General features: G+C 34.5%; 1 protein-coding gene across 1 annotated transcript; it reads left to right on the forward strand.

Annotated features, from left to right (window-relative positions):
* On the forward strand, positions 727–10,426 carry LOC18602062 (KH domain-containing protein At4g18375). Its single transcript, XM_007033216.2, has 8 exons — positions 727–1,098; positions 1,417–2,197; positions 5,481–5,939; positions 6,087–6,332; positions 6,468–6,677; positions 9,036–9,097; positions 9,181–9,277; positions 9,718–10,426. The coding sequence occupies exons 2-8, from the start codon at positions 1,553–1,555 to the stop codon at positions 10,117–10,119; spliced, it is 2,121 nt and encodes a 706-aa protein (XP_007033278.2). The 5' UTR covers positions 727–1,098; positions 1,417–1,552; the 3' UTR covers positions 10,120–10,426.

Below are 15,544 nucleotides of genomic sequence, written 5' to 3' on the forward strand. Positions count from 1 at the left end.
AATTATTAATATTTTAAAATAAAATAAAATAAATAATTATTAATTTTAAAATAAAATAAAATAAAATAATTGATCATAATAATATTTTAAATTAAATTAAATATTAATATTTAAATAATAAATAAAATATTATATTAAATTATCAATTATTAATATTTCAATAAATTATTACTTATTAATATTTTAAAAATAAAAAAAATTAATCATAAATAATATTTAAATTAAAATTAAATAAAATATTTAAATTATTAATATTTTAATTAAATTCTAGATTATTAATATTTAAAAAATATAATAAAAATAAATAATTATATAAATAAAAAGTGTTTTTATCTTTTATTTTTTTATTTTTTTAATTATTTCAAAATTATTGTTACCAATCAAATATTATGATAAATCATAATAATTATTTTTATCTTATTTTTTTTATCGTATCAAATTAAATAATAACTATTTTATATTATTCTCATTTCATTCTATTATTACATAATAACCAAACATAATCTTAATATATCATTTTCTTCTTACTCTTTTCCTCTCACCTATTTTTTTAAAAAAATGTAGTTTAGGGGAAGTTATATAAGCCTTCTCATTTTCTTGTTCCTCTTCCTTCCTTTATCCTCTTTCCCCCTCCTTCTCCGTCTACGATTTACCCAAGATTCAGCCACTTTTATCACCTGCAGTGGACACTGTCCTTTACTCATAACTCATGAGTAAGTTTGCTCCACTTAGACCTTCAAAAGCTCGACACTTTTTTCGGTAAAAGTGATGGTTAAGACATTTGCGAGGTTCCAAGTTTAATTCCATTTCTCTTGCTTAATTCTTATAGCATGAAGGGAAGCATAGAGAAACAAACGAATCAACAATCAAACGAGGCCCACGCTTTCAAATGGGCTTGACGATTTACCCACCACCTACAACAAAACCAAGCAAAAGCCAGCCAAGAAAACAAATAAAAAAAAAAAAAACCCAGAGAAACAGCCACTGTTACTCCCAAAATTCCCTCTCCAACCAGATGGAGAGAGCTCCAACAACAAGCGGCAAAGACTCTACCTTTCTCTCCTCCAACTCTCCTGCACTCCATTGAAATCATTCAAGGTATGCCACTTCTCTTGCTTTTTCAACTTTTTTTCCCTCCCAAACCCTAATTTTCTTTCCCCACCACCCTTCTCGCCCTCCTTATTTCTTCATGTTTCATTGCTCAATCTCATATTGGAAAATAATTTTCTACATTTCAGCTGAAAATAAAAAATTCCGCCGGAATATAATTTCAATTCAACAATTCACATCAACAATCTACATATTCTTTACATTAAAAGAACAATGTTTATAGTATTGATTTTTGTATAAGCTCTCGGTTCAAGCTTAGAACCCTAGCGACTGACACGTGGAATCTTCAACCTTTATCTTCAACAGGTAGCTTGTTTTGAGCTGCGCAATGGGTTTAATTTTGTTGCTGGGATTGTTTTAATTGTAGTTATTATCTTTGGGGAATTTTGGTTAGGCAAACCCTTGGGGGAATTTTAGTTTTTTAACTCATTTTTTCCTCAAAATGGATGGGAGGAAGAGGAACTTTTTAAAGAAACCGATGAACACGCCCTTTAAAAGAAAAGGGGTCAATAATAATAGGAAACCGAAATGGGGTACTAATTCTGGCCATGAACAGCCTTCCGGGAATTTTAATTCTGGAGACACTGTTTATCGAGTACTTTGTCCTTCGAGAAAAATTGGTGGTGTTATTGGGAAGGGTGGGAGTATAGTCAAAGCATTAAGGGAGGAGACTCAGGCAAAGATCACGGTTGGTGATTCAGTTCTTGGTTGTGATGAGAGAGTTATTATTATTTATAGTTCGCCGATGAAGGTGAAAACACAGAATTCTGATGAGGATTCCGGTGGTGAGAACAAAAAAGACGAGGTGGTAGTAATGGAGCCTTGCTGTGCTGCACAGGATGCTCTGTTAAAAGTTCATGATCAAATTGCTGAGGATGATCTTTTTGGTGGGATGGCGTTGGATGATGATAATGGGAATACTGTTGTCACTGCACGGCTTTTGGTTCCAAATAATATGGTAGGATGTCTTTTAGGGAAACGAGGTGATGTGATTCAAAGATTGCGAAGTGAGACAGGTGCTAGTATTCGCATTCTTCCTGCTGATCACCTTCCTGCTTGTGCAATGGCAACTGATGAATTAGTGCAGGTTTCTACTAACTTTATATGCTGTACATATTTTTGTTTACTGTATGTGTTTGACTAAGACATGAACATGATAAAATGTTAATTGTATGCATCTTTTTGTGCGCAATGTGCTTGAATGAATTTCCTTTGTGTTATAGGAATTCTTGATAATGTATTTGAACTTCTATGCTGATTGAGTCCATACTATGCTTGGATGCCACTTGTCATTTTCTTCTTTCTATTTCCCTTCATTTTTTTTTTTGAGATTGTATGAAATTTTGAATTCTTTATCTTAATTTTTGTAAGATCCTCTATTTTTGGACTGTGTGCATACAAATGGGTTATATTATAATTTTCCTGTCAGTCCATCTTCAGAAGCATCTTTAGTTCAAAGTCATCTTTAAAAAATGGTACTCTCTATTAAATACTTACACTTAAGAAACAGGTTATCTTCAAACAATATTATTTTTCCTTTGTTCAATAAAGCTAGTCTAAATATAATTATATCTCCTTTTTCTTGCTTCTTTCTATTTGTTTGACAATGGTTGGTTCACTGATCATTATTTTCCATGGAATAAAATTGAGTGTGGAAAAATGATTATATAGCGTACTTTAGTTAGATTGGGATTAGGTTTAGTTGAGTGGAACAGTTGTAGACTTGTAGCCATCTTCAATCATATTAAGTTCTTTCAATAAATTTAAGATAAATATGATTTATTTCCTCCTGTTTCTCACCTTTCTACAATCATTTCTGATAAAGGTTCATAAAGAGAGCCTGTTACTGCTTCAATGTTATGCAAATACTGATTGATACCCCAGTTTTGAAGTTAAAGTTTTGTTCTTTCCTCCTACCATTATTGCTAACTATATCTTGCTTGCTTCAATGCTCCGAAATTGATGTTTTAACCTCTAAGTTGGAGTTGAATGAAGTGCTATCTTCAAACAGTTTAGGCCTTTAGCATCCAATTTTTGGCCCATCACCATTTCATGAAGAGAGCATGGCCTATAATGTTTAAATACTCTGAAAATGTGGTTGAGATTTTGAGGATGATATTTGAGAAGAAAGTTCTCCAGAGTGTTGTACATAGGGATACGGAGCTATCTAAATGTATGCATTATAGTATGGGTTACAGAAGTTGGCATGTTGGTGTGTTACGTCTCATTCACGTGCTGATATAAATGACCTATATATTCTATATGAAAATGCACATGGGATTGGGCTTTTGTTTGAGGAAATGACTTATCACTTGATTAACCTTATGGTATACAAAGTGGGAGGCCTATTGCTGCCTTGACCATTATGATAGGGAGGTTTACATCTGTTACTGCATTATGGGCCTTTCGGCATGAGAGCTCATTGCACAAGGGTTCTGACATTGCCGTCATATCCTACTTGCTATAGTCTAGTTGCCTGAACATGTAAACTGATGGTTTGATAGCCATTTGCATCATTTGACCGGAAATACTCGAGTAATTAGCTGCATATATGGTCATAAGACCTGTAGACCTTTCTGTTCCAGCAAGCCACATGTCTCTCTCTCCTGGTGGGCAACTGAATTTTACTTGCTGATGGTTTGGGTCATGGTAATGGGAGTGGCTTCAACTTGTTTAGGTTAGGGCTTGGGCCTTGCTGGAGCAAGTCATGTAAAAAATGAATTATTAACTCCGTTTGGAACTCAGATAAAGCTCCCTTTCTTGTTTTTGTTTTTTCAAATAATGATAATTTGCGGCTTCTTGGGCTTGGTAAATTTTGATGCTGCTTCATATATTAAGTTTGCCTATTTTTTTAAAAAATATATAAAATAATTTCCCTCCTTACACTTCTGTCAGTAAAGTCGAGCTTGGACTAATCACAGCCCCAATATAGATCTCTTTGATTTGTGGTTAAAACCAATTTGTTTATTTTAAGATTTTATGGTTGTAATGAAGGCTTGAATGGCTAGAATCTGATAATATCTTGATTAGTGGTTTCAGTGTCCTTTCTGCTGCTAGCAGAAATTGCTGATGGCAAGAAATCCTGGCTATAAATGCTTCTTGCTTCCGTATGTTGAAGCTTGTTCTTTAGAATCATCTGAGATAATATAGGATAATGGAAATGTATCTTCACATTATAACTTTCTTACTCTATTGGCGGCTTCTGCCCCAGATGTCTGGGGACCAATTACTTTGCTTAGGATTTCAAGCATTTATGTATATATTAATGTAGATAATTGAATTTAAAAGGATTATTGGTTGACTATGACAATGGTCTTAGTTATAGTGTTGGATTAACTTAAGTCGTGATACCTATTTTGGACTATTTGTACATGATGTGATGATATGATATTATCGAACTAAACATAATAAATTTTCCTCATATGCAAGACGAGATGGTAACATTGTTGGGTGGGGAGATCTTTCTCTTTGACATCTTTTTGCTTTATAATGTTTCAAAACTCGATGGATTTCTTACTTAGAATTCATCCTTGTGAATCCGTATAGTGGGGGTGCAGGTTTACTTGTTCATTCAGGCTGTCCATGACTAAGCTTGCTTTCCAAGCAGCTGGCTAGATCGCTAACCATTGCTTGTCTTCAAAGATGTGTCACGCTATTGTATCTACAGGGTGAAATGGATCTGTATGAGCAATTTATTGTGTTTAGTGAGGAAGAATTTTCCGGGTTCAAATTTGAGTTTCAAAGATTTATTCCATCTATGCCAAATTAGAGTGAACATGAAGCTTGCATGCCTTTGGTTAAGTAAGTGAAAAGCAAAGGATGAGCCTGGACATGCATGAGAGGTGGGTGGAGTGATGTTGCTTTTTACCTTATCAAATTGGCTAGGAAAGTAACCAAGTGGCTGACATGCTATAGGAAATAGCAACATTTTGAAGGATATTTTACTTTGTTCCTCATTTTCTTTACTTGTTCTGCCTACGCTTTTTATGTTTAGCTTGACCATCATGCTAAATTTTGGAGGCCATCCTTATTTATCATTGAGTTTTGTTTACTAGGATGGCTTTGGATGTAGTTTATCTGACTGTCAAATAGTTGAAGCGGTTGTCTGAATCTCTTTCTCTTATCATCGCTTTTTAGTGCTATGATGTATCGAAATTGCTGCCCTTTGTTTTAATAAACTTATTTATTTCTCATTTCTTGTATATTTTCCTAGTTCCTGGGCATGAAGCCCCTAGGTGTTGCTTGATTAAAAATTTTCCTTCACCATTCATGGTTGACCTCTGAAATACTTCTTTTGAGAAGGTCGTTTCTTACAATTTTGTATTTTATTGCAATTCCCTACAAACTGTAGCTTTTGGAATTTACTGCAGATATCTGGAAAGCGAGATGTTGCAAAGAGGGCTCTCTATGAAGTTTCCACTCTCGTGCATCAGAATCCAAGAAAAGACAATCCTCCATTGAGCTTCCCTGTGCCTCATGCTGGCCAGAATTTTCCTCCTCCTAGTGCTATTCCACCCAGCAATCCAATGTGGTCTCATCGGAATTCTTCCCCTCATGATATTCCATCAATGCCATGGATGGTCCCTCATGGAAACCGGCCATCTGGATTTGGGCCTGGTAGCTTAAGCAGTTTTCCTCCAGCACGTGGTGCTGAGGCTTCAGCTGAGTTCTCGATGAAAATTTTGTGCCCAGCTGGGAAGATTGGTGGTGTAATTGGCAAGGGAGGCTTTAATGTTAAACAGTTACAGCAGGAAACAGGAGCAGGCATTCATGTTGAGGATGCAACAATAGAGTCAGATGAGCGTGTGATTCGCGTTTCTGCAATTGAGGTCTTTTCTATTTTGACTATAGCTTCATTCGTTTGAGAAAAAAAATATTTTAACTATTTAAGCCTTTTGACTAGCTTTCTGCTGCCTGCAACTTTATACTTCTTTTATACGTAAGAAGTGCTTATGGTAGTGCATGTATTATTCTAGGGTCTTTGGAACCCTCGATCACAGACAATAGATGCCATTCTACAGCTTCAGAATAAAACTAGTGAATTCTCTGAGAAAGGTACAGTTACCACTAGGTTGCTTGTTCCATCAAGTAAGGTTGGCTGCATTCTTGGGCAAGGAGGTCATGTAATCAATGAGATGAGGAGGAGAACCCAGGCGGATATTCGTGTTTACTCGAAGGATGATAAGCCTAAGTGTGCATCTGAGGATGAAGAGCTAGTACAGGTAATCTTGTTAAACATAAATTTATGACTAATAGCATTTATTTTATTTGTTTCTTTTATTCATATCCTGAAGGCCTAATATTTTCAATATTTCAGCTCTGCGTTTTATATAAAGTAATTCATTTTTGCCATTCAGATATCTGGCAATTTTGGCGTTGCTAAGGATGCTTTGGCTGAGATTGCGTCAAGACTTAGAGTAAGAACTTTGCGAGATGTGAATGCTGGAGCTGAAACTGCTCCTGTTGGGCCTGTCAATGGATTTGGCCCCGCAAGGAGCATGGCAGATGGTCCGCCGCCAGCAGCTGCGATAGGACCTGGCTGTTCTGGTGGATATGAATCTTTCAGGGTATATTTCTTTATCTAGTTTATGTCCTTTTGTTTTGCTTTAGCTACTTTAATGTTTATTCATTCTAAAGTTCAAACCATAATTGTGCAGTTAACTTTTTGGCAATTGTAAGGGTTGAGACTGGCTTGGGTTGGGTCATTTTGAGTCAATTAATATTTGGGTCATTTTGGGTTTGGGCCATTTTGGGTTTAAGGTCATTTTAGATTTGGATCATTTTGAATTTCAAGCTACTCAGGATTGGTTGTTGCCTTTTTAATAAATTCAAGTTGAGCTGAGCTCTAGTCACTTCTGATAATAAATTGTATTATATTTTATTATTTTTAATCAAATTGAAATTTTTAAATGAGAAAAGAATAAAAGCTCAATCTAAGTTTTAGTTTTGGGTTGATTGCGATTCAGGTGATTTTAGGTCTTAAGTTATTTCAATTCAAGTAGTTTAGGTTATTGACTGTATAAAATCAACTTGGTTCGGATTTTGGGTGGGTCACTTGTGTCATCTGGTTCAGGTTAGCTTTTACCAATTTTAGGTTTTAGTGTTTATAACAAATGTAGTCGTAACTGCTTATAACTAAACTCTAATTAAGTTCAGATAAGGTTTTTTGTTTACTGTATCTGATATTCTGGATTTTGTGATTGTATTTGTTGATAAATTATAAATTGGCTGTAATGCATATAGAAATTCTTGCTATCTCTGCCCCATATATATATATATATATATATATATATTAGTNACTATATATATATATATATATATATATATTTAGGTTAGAAAGGTTATATTTGTAAATTGTTATTTAGAATACAAACGTACTTAAATTTCCGGTAAAATGAAATCACATAATGATTTATATTTCAATAATTTCTTTGAAGGTACTCTTTTAGAAAGGAAAGGGAGAATATTGGTTTGATAGTTTTTTTTTTTTAAACTTTACTAGCTTTTAATTAGTGAAAGTTGTTTTAAAATTTATGTTTTTTAATATTATTTTTATAAATTTTTTTAGCTTTTCTTGTGTGTGGGGGTGGGGGGTCGTTGGTGTTGGGGAGGAAGAGCTGAAGAGGGAGGTGTGTGGTTTAATAGTCATTGGTGGCACCATAATGGATGGCAATAGTTATGATTGCTAATAGTGCATGGTGGAAAACAGTAATCAATGTGATGGTCGAAGTGATGTAACAATGGCAGGCACTGTTGGTGATTGCAGGCCTTGCTTCTGGTCACTGACATTGCAAATAACGCAGCATTTGTTGGTTTGCAGCAACAAAGCCAACCAACTTGTTTCAGGAAATGAGTATGAAAATCTAGTTACTTTTGGAGTCTGAGCATGACATTCAATTGGTTTAATTGAATTTTATTTTACATCTTGAAAGGCACTCAGTTTTCCCTTGCAAGTTTTCTCTGAAAATCAAATTGAGCGTTGAAAGTAAATTTTAAGTCATGAATTTGATGGTTAAATTTGATTCAGTGGAGGATCCAGACATTTATTTGGGGGTACCAATTTAAAGCTCTATATCTATAGCTGACATAACTTTATATTTATACATGGAACTCTATTGATACAAAAGAAAGTAGAATTTAAAAATCTTAACAGAGTTGTGACATTCAAGCCTCATATGTTTAGAAGGATACTCTTCAAAATTAAAAGGTTCGGTCCTAAAATCAAAAGACTTCCTATTACTTGATGGAGATTTTTCTTCAGAAAATAGTCTTCTCTTTTCTGCTATTCTATAGATGATTTTTCGAATCTTGAAAGTTAAAGTTAAAATTTCCAAATGCATGAAAAAAAATAAGACCCCTTGAATTTATAGATTTATTTGTCTGATTTTAGTAATAAATTCTCAACATATACTATACACTTTTAATATAACTTCTAATTTATGCTACAAATTTATGATAAGAGTTTTTTTTCTACAGATATAGCAAATTCTAACATTTAAAGCAACATATATATATATATATATATTAAATACATTTGTGAGGGCTATGGCCCCCTTTGGTCCTTGATGAAGATCTGCCTCTGGTGTGATTTTGCTTTTTATTGTTAGTTTGAACTTACTCTCCAGTTTATATGTAATGATACCCTTTCATGGGCTTTATAGTTTCCTTTATTCAAATTGATTTCTAATATTTCTTGGGATTGAGCTTTCCAATGAGTAGTGTCTAGTTAATAATCTGTTACAGGTTAGATTTGTATTTAAAAGTTACAAGCTCATGCAAAGACTGTTTTCTATTAGTATTTTGTTGAGATTGTAGTTTTGTCAAGAGAGTAGTTTTTTCCTGGATGTATATTTCGAGCTTTTGAAGTTTCAAGATGTCTTATGATTTGGTTAAACAGCTAAAAATATTTTTATGCTATTTTGAAGGGTGGTGGTGGACGTGAGTATGAACCTCAGAATAATTATTCTGTTCCTCCGGCTGCTGTTAGGTACTGGTGTTATTTAAACTTTCTTGGTGTAAATTTCATGTTTAACTTATGCTATTCGATTTGTTGCATTCTAATTTTTGCAGATACTCAAATATGAAAGGTGCTCTAGAGGCTAAAATTCTAAACAATATGTCAAGTTCTGTAACAGGCACTGGAGGAAGCACCATCTTGAATAGTGAGGTATTTGATCTTGAATGGTCTTTGGGTGACCATAACCTGGAATCTTTTATAGTTTGAAGGTTTCACCTCAAAATAATGAGCAAAATAAAGTAAGATCTTACAAGGATTCTAGTATGGCTTTTTGATTGGTGGTGTTTGTTTTTAAGCAAGGATGGTGGCAAAATGTTGTTTCAAAATGGTACCTCTTTAAATGTTTGATGAAAGGAACGCACAGAAAACCCTTGATTTCTTGTCGTGGAAAGTGTGGCATCCCGCATATTATTTATTATCAAGTCTTTCAAATATCTATACTATACCTAGACTTGGATGTTGCGTGAAATTGGTTGTTATTGAATGAAAAAATTTGCACGAATTAGTATGTTACATATTGCTGGAGGATATCCTTTTAGGTTAAGCACAATGGAACATAGATGCTTACTTGTTTTTATTATCAAGCACAGGTTTCGGGGGCAAGAGTAAGGCTCGAAGATCCTCAAACTGGTGGCTCTGAAGAGTTCCGTGGATCTTCTGAGCATCTAACTGCTGCTCAAAGCATTTTTCAATCGTTCATGCCTTCTTCTGGACAAAGCATGAATGCCCAACAGAGTTCTTATCAAAATTTGAGTGTTCAGCAAAGTTCCTATCTGAACATGAATGCACAGCGTAGCCCCTACCCAAACATGAATGCTCAACAGAGCCCTTATCAAAACAGGCACCCTCATCAAAGCAGCCCTTATCAAAATTTGAGTGTGCAGCAAAGCCCCTATTCAGTTACTTCTCAGCAAGTGGCCTATGCCAACATTAACGCTCCACAGACTGCTTACCACAATTACAGTGCGCAGCAAGGCGCCTACCAGTATTAACTTCAATAAGGGCATTTTGTACTATATCTTGCTTTCAGAGTTCTTATTGCCATAATTTCCAACAAATTAGAGATTACATAAGCTGTCTCATTACTGTATGTATTTAATTTTTATGTGAAGGACAATTTTTTGCTATTCCTCAAGTTGTAAGCGTAGATCCTTTTTTGCTGTATCTGGACTCTTGTATAGACAAATTAAATGATGATTGTTTGACATCTGAATTGGTGAACCAACTTAGGAAAAGAGATATGCTGTTAATCTTTTGTAATGGATGGTATTTTGGGCTGTAGTTGATTCCATTTTGTAATTTCCTTGTGGTCAGTCTTACTCTATATCGTTGCTAATTTCATGATGTATATGTTCCTATGACAGCATTAATTGAGTGGTGCGGATTGGTGTGGAAGCAGAAGCAGGAAAGCTCTCTCAAGTTTGAGTGGTGAGCTAGAGCTAGGCCTAGGTCTGCATGGGAGAGAGTCTTGCTTCCTCATTGAAGGAGCTGGGTCACCATCTATCCTCTCACATGGACTCAGGTTGGTTATTAAACCTCTTAGTACCTTAAGATTAGTAACTTTTGATTAGGAATCAAAGCAAGTAATTATGGAAAATTCAACTAAAAGTATGTAAGATAGGTGGATGTCTTTTTGTTCTGAGGAGGATGAGCTTTCTATACCCAATAATCTTGGAAAGAGATCTTCTTTTGATTATATAATTCCTTAGACAAGATGATCTTGCTATGATAGAGGGTTTCCTTTTTTTTTTCCTTGCCATCTTTTGGTGTCGATATTAAAATATGCATCCCACTGAGATAAGCTGCCATGACGAAACCTTAAAGATTGGGCTTATTTTAATTGTCAGGCTGGTAAGAATAGAGGAACTTGGGAGTAAAGATTGGATCTAATGGTTTCTATCAAATAAGTTCGAAATAAATGTGGGATTTGTGGCTTGAAATTTAACACATTAGAATACCATGTCCTATCCAACGAAATTATCCATAATCAATATACAACCTTTTAATTGAACTGCCCAATCTAATTGAACAAGGTTAATGTAATACAAGGCTTAGATTGATTAACCGTCTCGGTGATTGGCTCATTTTTGAGGTTTTGGAGGATGAATATTTGAGTGGGATTATCTTTCTTCTTTTGAAATCATTCAAGATGGATAAAATAGTGATCCTATACATGTTTTATGTGCTGGGACTGAACAATAATGGTAAAGATCACAGTATAAAAAATGAATGGTAAATCCTGTGACAAGCTAACCTTATGAATCGTGAGAAGGCATGAAGTGGCACTTGGAAAAAGCCTGGGGTTGACCTTGAATTTTGTTGGCCTCCATTCGGTACAGGGAAGTACAATGATCATTACTTGTATAAGCCTAGTCCATTTTAATGCAACACGAAAATGGATAAGCGGAGTAGCACCTAAAACCCACGATGAAAACACAAAGGGTTTCCTTGTAGATTAATTGTCATGTCTCAGCCTCAAGTAGGAAAGTGCTCCTTCCACTTTGCAACTTGCATGAGCAGTTTGTGGTAGATTCTTGATGACAAATTTTCCTTGTCGTTTCATCCCAAATCTAGATCTCATGTAAACCATAGGCATAGTTCACTAGCCTCAAAAACAAGAAATCATTCATGGGCTATACGGTGACAAAGTTGTTAACGCACTCATTGCTATTTGTTGGCTTCTTTATGGTTATATGTGGAGACTCATTCTTCATTTGAATTCAAGACCTCTAAGTTAAAGTCTCAAATTCTATTGTTAGAGTGCCGTTTCAACATTTTAATTTGTTTGGTTTTAAGATCGATTTTGTATAAAAAATCGATTTTTATAGCAGTCTTTTGTACACACACACACACACACACACATATATATATATATATAAAACTTTTCATTTCAATTTAGATATGCAAGGGTTTTGGATTTGCTACAGGAAGCATCACCATTAAGTGCACTAGAAAAATCAGTAAGTGCCCCCCCCAACGCACACACATGCCATTAAATTTGTCTTGTTGCCTAGAATAGGGCAGGGCTTTTGTTCTAGATTTTCTTCCATCTCTGAATTTGTGTAGTTGTGTTGGATTGCACTTCATCATATTCAAAATCAGATGCGTGGTTAGTGTAACTGTGCTGGTGATTCTTTTATCAGCATTTCACTCAATTCTAATTATGGGTAAATTCTAAAAAGTAAACCCTATAACTTTGGCTTCTTAGTTGCTTGCTTTGGTATTTTCTCCAATGTTTTCATGCAACTTTTGGTCGGGCTTTCGATCTTGTTGTACATGGAATATTAGATAGTAGCATCACTGCACTTGCAACCCATTTCGGAAATCGAGCAACATCCTAGTTTCCTGGTCTGGAATCCGTAAATAGTGGATAGCATGACCTAGCCCTAGCTATTTGTTTGTCTGTTATAAAAGAAGATGAAGGGACAATAGAATTGAGATGTCATCCATCTTTCCTATACGGGCTTGGAGACAAAAGCAAAAGCTTATTGGGTTTTGCTACCTGAGGGCTAATATCAATTAATGGGCATTCCTTAAGATAATTGGTTTTAAGAATTTTTCCTTCAATTAATCGTGAATTATACCGATATGATCATATTGATTAGAGATAGTTAACAACACCTTTTGCTAAAATCTTTTTATTAAAGCCTTCTTGTTGACGAGATACAGTCATTCTCCCCCACCAACTCTTTTCATACATATCAAAACAAATCAATACCAGTACTAAATCCCTTGTTCCAATTGCCAATATGGGACAAACTCTACCATATTGGAGAGGGGTCCATGACATGTGGAATTAGTCGTATTTTGATGCATTTTGCTTGACCATATATGTGTCGGATAATTATGGGAACTTTGAATTATATATTTTGCTTGAAACTGGATACAGACTGATCGCAAATACACAGACATATATGGACATACACATGTATTGGATGATCCTATTTAATTAAGATTATCATTTAAGCGTTTGGTTCAGTATAAACACTCGAGTTTACTTTGGGGTGAATTGCGTCATAACCACTTAATTGGGTTTAATTAGACCTATTCGTCTATTGAGTAAATCAAAAGGGTTGGATCTATTCAAGTGTTTGATTTAGTGATAGTAGTCGTATGGAATTGTACCTTGTGTACTTGTTGGGGATAAATTAAACCTACTCTTCTCTGTTTGTAGCCAGAGGGGCTGTAACATGGGTGAGATCGGGCAATGCTTCATGGTGGGTATGTGGAGCAGCTTATTTGCATACTCATTTTTTTACCCCCAAAAGCAACATCGTAAGGTACTCATTAAAATTGTATTTATGAATATATTTTGCATTCAATGCAGTACTTGAAAGTCAATATAATAATAATTTAACTGTGTCTCTAAAAGTATTCGTTAACAAAACTCATAAACAGAAATAGTGTTAAATAGTAAAGGTATATTTACTTGAATGGCAGTCACACCATCTATACTTGAAGTGGAAGGAAAACTAAGTGTTATTTACTTGAATGGCAGTCACACCATCGATACTTGAAGTGGAAGGAAAACTAAGTGTTGTTTCACATTCCAACAGGTGTTGGATTACGAGGTCATGGTCACCATGTTTCTCTATTACCAGACATTAATTTTTATATAACATTCATTTCTTCCTTCTTTTTATCTTGTCTCGTCAATGGAACAACGGATCAAAGCATAAGCATTTGATTTCTTTTTGGCCATAATTATCCTGAATTGGTTAAATGTAGTAGAACTACTGTAGAGTCAACTTTGTGTCCACGGAAAATCTTTCTTCAAATCAGTCACACTAACCAGCCATGTCTTTGTTGACAACATACATATGCACTTCATCTTCAGTGTCCCTACTGTGAAGCACTTAATACGCTTTACCTTTGTTCAATCAAGCAGGTGCTTAATGCTAAAGTCAAACCCTAATTCTGGCTCACCTTATAGTCAAACCCCTAGTTGACCATTGAGAGCTCAATCTTCTTAAAGATCTTGCTGATTCTTTTGGTCATTGATGGGATTTCTTGAGGTGGTTGGTGGGATTGAGGTTTTATGTTCAATCTATAATAATTCTTTTCCCTAAAAGAAAATAGAACTTGTGGTGTAGGGATTAGCTTAACCTCGTATTGTTATCGATTGACCTTATATATACATCTAAGTAGAAAATTAATACTAAACTTCTCCACATGTACGAAATGAAAAATAAATCTCATACATGCTGCATTAGAAACTTGGGGAGCACATACAAAAAAAAAAAAAAGAAAAGAAATGTAGGGATTCAGCCTTCTTAAATTAATTTGAATGCAATCATCAAATTAGCCAAAACAGGAACAATTCTTTCTTCATATTAATTACTTAATTAGGCTTTAGGCATGAATGATAAGTTGGAAAAATTATTATTTAAGTATCTCAAAATGCATTACAAAATGGTCCCAAAAGAACTTTCTACATCAAAGATGTAACAAAATATAAAATGGAAAAGGATAAACTGTCGGTAAAATTAACTCGCATGATCAATTCAATCTAATGTCAAGTTGAAACTATACAAATTGCTGTAAGAGGTCATCACGCACTCAGCCGCCTGATGGCTCAATTCAAGAGATGAAGCTTACAAAATGCCTTTTCCCCCCCATCTTTTCAATTTTATTAACCACACACAACAAGGAAAAAAAAAAAAACACAAAAACAAAACCACGTATACATGGATAGAGTTTTCAGAGCTTATCAGTAAGAGATTTCTACAGTCCAAATAAGGTGGTCCTTCCTGTATAATATTGCGATAGAAAAGTGCTTCGTGCATGAAAAAGGGAAAAAAAAAAACCTACGTGCTTTATCCTGGAATTGTTTGCCACATACATGTACCTGCAAAATATATACTGTAGAATCCAAGGATTGTCGTCCTTCGCATGACATTGCAATATGGTGCGTTCTTAGAGAGGTTAATTTGTTGTGTAGATGACGACTACCGCATTTTCACACGGTTTCTAGCACAAAGATACGTGATAAACTTGTATTTGAACGATTGGTTCAATGATATGTTATACATTTAAGCATGTGTATTGTTATTATAATAGTGTTAACTCAAATTCGAATTCTCATTCTATACATAAAAAAAGTATTCACTAATTTTAAGTATAATTGTAGTAACTACAAACTAATATTATTAGAAATTAATCTTGTCTTTAACGACAAAACTATTTTAGAGTAATTTTTGTAAATGTTGCAAGATATATCTTTGTCATTCGAAGCAGGATGATGGATAATCATTTCCAAAAGAAACAAAAGAAAATTGAGTTGGCATATTGTTTATCAAAATATTTGTCCCCACTCCTTAATTGATATCTTTATTGTTAAAATTTGATGTTCTAACTTTAAACTCTCTATTTCGAATTTTGAAATCAAAAGTGTAAATTTATTGGATGAATGAAAAT

Source organism: Theobroma cacao, chromosome 4 (assembly GCF_000208745.1).
Source record: "Theobroma cacao cultivar B97-61/B2 chromosome 4, Criollo_cocoa_genome_V2, whole genome shotgun sequence".
Taxonomy (NCBI): Eukaryota; Viridiplantae; Streptophyta; class Magnoliopsida; order Malvales; family Malvaceae; genus Theobroma; species Theobroma cacao.

Coding starts and splice junctions, on each gene's coding strand:
- LOC18602062 (XM_007033216.2), top strand. CDS start 1,553: ATGGATGGGAGGAAGAGGAACTTTTTAAAGAAACCGATGAACACGCCC. Junction 5,940..6,086: donor TTCGCGTTTCTGCAATTGAG/GTCTTTTCTATT, acceptor GTATTATTCTAG/GGTCTTTGGAACCCTCGATC. Junction 6,678..9,035: donor GTGGATATGAATCTTTCAGG/GTATATTTCTTT, acceptor GCTATTTTGAAG/GGTGGTGGTGGACGTGAGTA.